Genomic DNA, 8,117 nt, shown 5'->3' with positions numbered 1-8,117 from the left:
GTGTGCGCCCGGCGGGCCCCGGGAACACGGTTGGACCTTGCTGGGGTTGGGGGTCCGCTGGCTGGCGGACACGGGTCAACTGGGCAGGGCAGAAGTGGCTCAGGCAGGCACAGTCCGAGCCCGATGACGTCAGACAGTCGTTGCTTCTCTTTTCCTGCAAGCTTTTTTTTTTCCCCCTTTAAACTAACTTACCTCTGTCCACTGTATGCGCAGAAATCCCACCTTGGAGTAGGTGTCACCAGTGGCTCTCCCTGCTTGAGTCTCCCCGCTACTGGAGGCTCCGCACGAGCTGGTTCCCGCCCCACTCCCTCAAGCCCAAAGGAGCTGGGGCTGCAGCGGCACAAGTTTAAGAAGCCTGTAATTCCTCGTACAGTGATTTCTCAAAGAAGCGGGTCTAAGGCTCTGACACACTGAGACTCACACGGGCTGTGAGATTGTGGGTTCCTACCTGGGAGGTTTAACTCGCGAGTTGCCCACATCTGATCCCAGAGCCCCCACTCACCCGCACCGCTTGGCCGCCCTGGCAAACCGGAAGAACCCAAACTTTCTTACCGCATAGACTTGGCCTCCAATTTCCATGCTTGATTAACATGTATACCTTCGCTGTGCCTTCATTTTGCCATTTCTTGGCCTTGATCATCTTTCTAAGACATCTTACTCACTCCCCTAAATGATGATCTCTCTGAGTTGTTCTTACTTTTAAAAAAACATTCTCTGGGTAAAACTCCTCCTGGGTTGTTCCCAGGACTCTTTCTTCTCAACAGACTTTGAAGAGAAGTCTGCTTGTCTCCCTAATTTGATCCATCATGTCTAGGATTTGTCATCAGAGTTATTGAAGGAATCTTTTTTAATTGGCTAAAATCTAAAATATCAGATGTCATTCCTTAGTATTTTTTTTTCCTTTGTTAAAACACACAGATCTCTGGCAGAAATGACTGAAGAGAGCTCATCTAAGATTTTTTCCTTTGAGGTGTTTTGAGCATCGTGGTTGATGCTACAGTATCCATCCCACTGTAACCTTCCCCTCTGTCCCCCATGTATAGCAGCAGTAAGGGTTGGGGATTCACCCAGCTCCAGGGAAGAAGGTGCTCTGCTTACCCCAGTCAATCATACCATCTTCTCCTTAGCAGCAGTTGATTCAAGAACTCCCAGCGTAACCTTCCTTGTGTGACAGCTCAGGATTAAATGGCAATGGCATATGGCCGTCTAGTCAGGCAGATAAGAAGGCTTTGACTCAGCCGCTAGGGGAGGCCATTTTCCTCTTTCTCTCTTCCCTGATGCCTTCCAGTTGCCCATCTGTGGAAGTTTATAAGGAAGCATAGGACCTTAATTGATATGAGTTGTTGTTAAGTACTTTTGAGTTTGTTCCTACACATAGTGACCCTGTATAGGGTTTCTGAAGAGTGGCTGGTGAGCTTGAACCGCCAACCTTGCAGATCAAACCTATTTTGCAGTTCAGTGCATTAACTCATAGTGCCTCACCAGGACTCCAACTGATATGAATATCCACCCTATAATCACAAAGGAATACCTTTTGGTTGCAAGTGACATCCCGTTCAGAAGGACAGAGGGACAGAACGAACTGAGTGCTTCATGAAATTGTCCAGCCACTGGATCATCTAACCCTTAATCAAAACTGCCAGAAAAGTGGATCATTTATTGTGATGCATAAGCCTCTTAGATTTAAAAGACCAAATGCAACTGTTGTTGTTGTTGTCAAGTGCTGTCGACACGGTTCCAATTCATAGTGACCCTGTATAAAGCTTCTGAGGAGCAGCAGTTGGTGGGTTTGAACTGCTAACCTTGTGGTTATAAGTCCAGTGCTGATCCTACAGTACCAAACCAGGAGTCCAAATGGTTTATTAATGGATTGTTGTGTTTAAAAAGTGGGATCTTATTTTAAGTTGAGGAGAACAAATAGAGCAAACAAAGAGGGAAAAGGGAAAGCTATCCCAGAGGAAGGTTGGATAGGCTCGTTTATAGAGAAAGAGAGGCAGGAACTTTAGAGAATAAACTTTTCATAACAAAATCCAACACCCATTCCTAATGAAAACACTCAACAAAGTAGGAATAGAAGGGACATTTCTCAACAAAATTAAGGACACATATACAAAACCAAGGAGCTCTGGTAGTGCAGTAATTATGAATCAGGCTGCGAACCTTAAGGTCAGCAGTTCGAAACTACCAGCCGCTCAGTGGGAGATAGATGAGGCTTTCTGTTCCCATAAAGATTTACAGCCTTGGAAACCCTGTACAGGGTCGCTATGGGTAGGAACTGACTCGATGGCACTTAATAACAGCAACAACATACAAAACTAACAGAGTCCTGGTGTGGCTCTGCAGGTCAATGCGCTGGACCACAAGGTCGGTTTGAACTGCTAGGTCGGCGGATCCAACTCACCAGCCACTCCTCAGAAACTCCTTACAGGATCTCTATGAATCGGAACCAACTGGATGGCACTTAACAACAACAACAACATACAAAACCAACAACTAACGTCACTCTAAGTGGAAAGAAACTGAAACCATTCCCCTTGAGAATAGGAACCATAGAAGGATGCTCTTTATCACCACTCCTATTCAGTATTATGACGGAAGTCTTAGCCAGAGCTAAAAGACAAGAAAGAGAAATTAAAGTCACCCATATTGACAAAGAAAAAGTAAAACGTCCTCTATTTGCAGATGATATAATCTTCTACTTAGAAAATCCTTAAGACTCAGCAAGAAAATTATTGGAGTGACATCATACAAGATAAGCACACAAAAATCAGTTGGGTTCCTTTATGCTAATGAAGAGAGTTTTGAAAAGGAAATAAGGAAAACAATACCATTTATGATAGCCACCCATAAGATGAAATATTAAGAATAAATTTAATCAGAGAAACAAAAGACCTATAACTACAAAACACTATCACAAGAAACCAAAGGGGACCTACAAAACTGGAAGAATATACTACACTCTTGTACAGTAAAACTTAATATTGTGAAAATGTTAACACTACACAAAGAGATCTGTGTTCAGATTTTCACAATATTCATGCTATCTCAATTCAGATTCCAACATCATTCTTTAAAAAGATGGAAAAACTAATCAATAACTTTATATAGAAAGGAAAGACCCTAGATAAGCAAAGCATTACTAAATAATAAACAAAGTAGGAGGCCTCTCACTTCTTGATCTTAAAACTTACTGCATAGCCACAGTAATCAAAACAACCTGATACCTGAACAATGAAAGACACCTAGATCAACGGAACAGAACTGAGAACCCAGAAGTAAATCCATCCTCCTACGCTCAGTTGATCTTTGACAAAGGACCAAATCACATTAAACCGGAAAGAGACAGTCTCTTCAACAATGGTGCTGGCAAAACTGGAAATTCATTTACAACAGAATGAAACAAGACCCATATCTTATACCATAGACAAAAACAAACACAATGTGAATTAAAGATCTAAATGGAACTCTTAGACCTATAAAGATCATCAATGAAAAAAATAGGAACAAATTTAGATGATCTGATACATAACATAAGTACACTACCAAACATAAATAAATACACGATCAAACATAGCAGAAAGCACACAAATAGCAAAAGATAAAATAGAAGACTGAGACCTCCTAAAAATCAGATAATTTGTGCATCAAAAGATTTCACCAAAAGAGTATAAAGAGAACCCACAGAGTAGAAACATTTTTTTTTTTTTGGCAATGACATACAAGACAAGGAATGGCTTTCTAAAATTTATAGAACTCTTCAACACCTCAACAACAAGAAGAAAAAGACTTCAATTTAAACATGGGCAGAGGACGTAAACAGACTCTTCACTGAAGAAGACATTCAGGCAGCCAGCAAGCATCTGAAGAAGTGCTCATGATCATTTGCTATTAGAGCAATGCAAATAAAAACAATAAAGAACTGCTACATGAATAGCAACAGACACACCGTGTTCATTGCAGCATTATTCAGAACAGCAAAAAAAAAAAAAAAAAAAGATGGAGACACCCTAGATGCCCATCAGTAGAGGAATGCTTGAACAGACTTTGGCATATACACACAGTGGAATATTATGCAACACTGAAGAATAAAGATGAATCTTCGAAACACCACATAACAGGGAGGAACCTAGAGGTCATTATGGTGAGTGAAATTAGTCAGTTGCAAAGAGCAAATGTTGCATGAGATCACTACTGTAAAAAGTCAAGAAAAGGTTTTAACACTATAATACATATTCTATGATGGTTACCAGGGTGGGAGGCAAGGAAGAGTTATTTACTGGTAGAGTGTAGACACATAATAACTTGGGTGACAGGGAAGGCAGCTAAAAGGAGAAGGGAAGGAAGAAAAGGGGGGCGGGGAAGGAAATCACTTTCTTCTTTTTTTTTTCTCATGTTCTTGAAAAGAAACAATGCATATTTGTTTTCTCATTAGGGCAACCATTGGGAACTTACCCACAAATGAATTAAGGAAAAGAAGGAGTGGGGAAGAAAAGGAGAAGAAAGGAGAAAGAGAGAAAAAAGGGTTGGAAGCGAATAATGGTGACAGTTGTACTATGTGGTGAGTATGGCTGGTGTAGTTGGATTGTACATGACAAATGGGTGAAATGATAAATGTTTTGTTGAATATATATTGCTACAAGGAAAAAAGAGATACAAACAAACCCCTACTTTTCATAGTTGGGGATGTAATGGAGTTGGCACCAAGTTCCTCTCACTGATTAGGAATAAAGACTCCATTTCTCAAAATCTCCTTACCTAATGCCATCAGAAGTCCTGGTGTGGCGCTGTGGGCTAATGCGTCACACTGCAAAGTTGTTTGAACTGCAACATCGGTGGTTCAAGCTCACCAGCTGCTCTTTGGAAACCCTATACAAGGTTGCTGTGGGTTGGAATCAACTCAACAGCACTTAACAACAACAACAACAATGCCATCTAGTTGGTTCCTACTCGTAGTGACCTTATAGAACATAGTTGAATTGCTCCATGGGATTTCCAAGGCTGTACATCTTTCTGAGAGCAGACATCCTTATCTTTCTCCTGTGGACTGTTTTGTGATTTGTTCCATTTTTCAATTTCTTCTATTCCCCAGTAGCTTTTCAGCAGGGTGTTATTCAATTTCCATGTATTTGATTTTTCCCTTGATCTTCCTTTTGTTGATTTCTAATTTTATAGTGTTGAGATCTGAGAAGATGCTTTGTGGTATTTGGATGTTTTCCAATTATTGAGGTTTGCTTTGTGAACTAACATATGGTCTATTCTGGAGAATGCTCCATGTGCACTGAAAAGGAATGTGTGCTGTGTTGTTGTTGGATTGAATGCTCTGTATATGTGTATGAGATCAAGATGGTAGGTTGTGTTGTTTACTTCTTGTGTCTTTGTTGAGTTTCCTTTTAGCTTTTCTGTCCTTCGTCCAAAGTGGTGTATTAAAATCTTCTACTATTATGGTGGTGTTGGGGTCACTTGTTAGACTACTAACCATAAAGTCAGAGGTTCAAATCCACCAGCTTTTCTGAGGGAGAAAGATGAGACTCTCTGCAACCATAAACATTTACAGTCTTGGAAACCCTACACAAGAGGGCTATGAATTGGAACTGACTCCCGCACATGCCACCATTACCACCACCATGACTATTTTTGTAGAATTGTCTTCTGTTCTATTAGAGTCTGATTTATGTATTTTGAGGCTCTTTCACTGGGAGCATAGGTATTTACTCTGGCTGTGTCCTCTTGCTCTAGGGAGCCTTTGATCATGAGATAATGTCCTTCTTTGTCTTTTGTGCTGGGTTTTGCCTTGTTGTTAAATGCTGTCAAAGTGGTTCCAACTTAGAGTGAACCTTTATAGGATTTTCAGTGCTGATATTTTTATCAGAGATTAATATTGCTCCTTCTGCTTTTTTAGATTGCTGTTAACTTGATATATTTTTCCATCCTTTGATTTTTAGTTTATTTTTGCTTTTGTTTGTAAGGTGTGTGTCTTGTAGACCACATATTGAAGGATGCTGTTTTCTTATCCATTTTGATACTTTCTGTCTCTTGATTGGTGCATTTATTCCATTTACATTCAATGAAATTATCAATAGGTACGAAGGAATTGCTGTCATTTTTTTGCCCTTCTTTTGTGTGTGGTGTTGCTGATTTCTTTGTTCCACATAATTTTCTCTGGTGAGTTCATTTTGTATGTGTATTTTCTTTTCATTTTCTTCATTGCAGGTGGCACAGTGGCTAAGCATTGGGCTATTAACTACAAGGCTGAGATCATGACTGTAGGGTGAATGGGATAAGAATGTTTGTAGGATAGTCCTTGTTGTTAAGTGCCACAGAGTCGGTTCCAGTTCATAGCGACCCTGTAGGTCTGGAGTTGAGCCTGCCTGAACCTAGTCACCAAGATGGTACAGCCAGCAGCCCCCTTACACTGATATTGCTCCTAACCGCATGACTTGGAATCCCCAGAGAGCAGGGTCCATGCTGGGGTGGTCAAGTATGGGGCTAACCACACCTCTAATTACCAATGGAGCATGGGTTGGTCATTTCTGTCCTTTGTTGTCTTCTCATAATGCCCTTCTTTGTCTCTTAAGATGGTTTTTGCCTTGCTGTTGCTGTTAAGTGTTGTTGTTGTGCACTTAGCAACAAGAAGGAATCCCACTTTTCCCATTGTCAGTAGCTGGTGTGAATTTGTTCTGCTAGACAGCTTTCTGTCACCAAAGCTACTGGCAAAGGTTCAAGATGGCCATGCAGTGCCTGACCAGCAGACCATTCACTAGACTGACTCAGCTTCTTTTTCCAATAAGTGTTCAATCCACTTTCCAACCTTTCCTCAGAAGCTCAGGGTTCCAGGCTATCATTTGGTCTCCAGTAGCTTAATTGCAGAGGGTCTATGAATGCATTTTGCCATCTTGCCGAAAGTCTGGCTGGTGGGTTTGAGCCACTGATCTTATAGTTAAAAGGCCAGTGCTTAACCTTCTGTGCCACCTGTAGCTCCTTGAAAATCTTTGTTGTTGTTAAGTATTGTTAAGTAGTGAACTCATAACCACTCTGGCAGGATTTCTGAGGAACAACTGGTGGGTTTGAATCACTGACCTTGTGGTTAGCAGTCTAGTACTTCTCCTACAGCATCACACCAGGACTCTGAAAATCTTCTTAGAGTCTTCTAAATTGTCCTAGATGGATGCAGACACATGTCCTGTGTTTCCATAGCAAAGTCAGAAGGTTGGGTTGCAAGACCAGCAAACAAGAAGAAACATTTGTCAATCACTTTCCACTTTACTAAGGGCTGTCACTACCTGATTTTCATTTGAAGCTCAGAACAATTCTTGGGAGTAAATTTTTATTATCGGCATTGAACAGATAAGGCAGCTATAACTCAGGGAGATGCAATGACCAGCTCTGGGTCATTCCACTGGACATACGAAGGCCATGATGCACTGGAGTTCTGGCTTCAGGGCCTATGTTACATCTACCACCTCTACACTGTTTCCCATGGGCTCCAGCCTCCACTGGCAAGCTGACGGCTTCCTCTAAATTCAGAATTAATTTTCCTTTTGGCATCTCTTTGAGAAGGCAGCCCCAGGGCTTTCCTTATCGGTTGGTGGTTGTTAGACTTCTCTTACCATGAAAAGGACTTTATTTCTTGGCATTGAGTGACCTTCCTTATCAAATCCCTCTTCATTTCTTCACTAGGCTTCCTGTTGGTTTTGAATTATGAACACCCTGGGTCAACCACTGGAGTCAGTTTCTGCATTTGAATCAACAGAAACTTGGTGGAATGAATTCTATACCATGGTAAACTGAGTGGATCCTTTTATTTAAGCAATTCCCAAGAAATGTAAGGAAGCTACAGAAAAGGTGTCCATAATCTTAAATAATGTGAGTCTGGAGTGAACATGCTCCTTGGTTATTAATAACACCCATGAGACTAGTGATGTCTAACTATAAACATGAGGGTAAGTAATAAAATATTGATACTCGGGTTCCAGTTCATACATGCGCAGGTTTATTCCGAATAAACTGTTTAAACACACCTCTGTGATCAGTACATGGCTCCAGATAAGTTGTCTCAGTAATACACTCACCTTAGTCTCCTTAGGAGCCTTCACAAAAAAGGTCCAATCAAAACAGTA

General features: G+C 41.0%; 1 protein-coding gene across 1 annotated transcript in view; it reads right to left on the bottom strand.

Annotated features, from left to right (window-relative positions):
- LOC102818615 (DNA-directed RNA polymerase III subunit RPC10-like) overlaps window positions 1-579 on the bottom strand; it is a 16,233-nt gene extending 15,654 nt beyond the window's left edge. The window contains exon 1 of the mRNA XM_006861929.1: window positions 553-579. Within this exon, the coding sequence (XP_006861991.1) occupies window positions 553-579 (27 nt within the window). The remainder of the gene's footprint in view (window positions 1-552) is intronic.
- Window positions 580-8,117: the final 7,538 nt, after the last annotated feature.

The sequence above is a fragment of the Chrysochloris asiatica genome, unplaced genomic scaffold, assembly GCF_000296735.1.
Source record: "Chrysochloris asiatica unplaced genomic scaffold, ChrAsi1.0 scaffold00044, whole genome shotgun sequence".
Classification (NCBI taxonomy): Eukaryota; Metazoa; Chordata; class Mammalia; order Afrosoricida; family Chrysochloridae; genus Chrysochloris; species Chrysochloris asiatica.
Note: the sequence above shows the minus strand (reverse complement) of the source record. Positions and strands in the feature narration are given on the sequence as shown.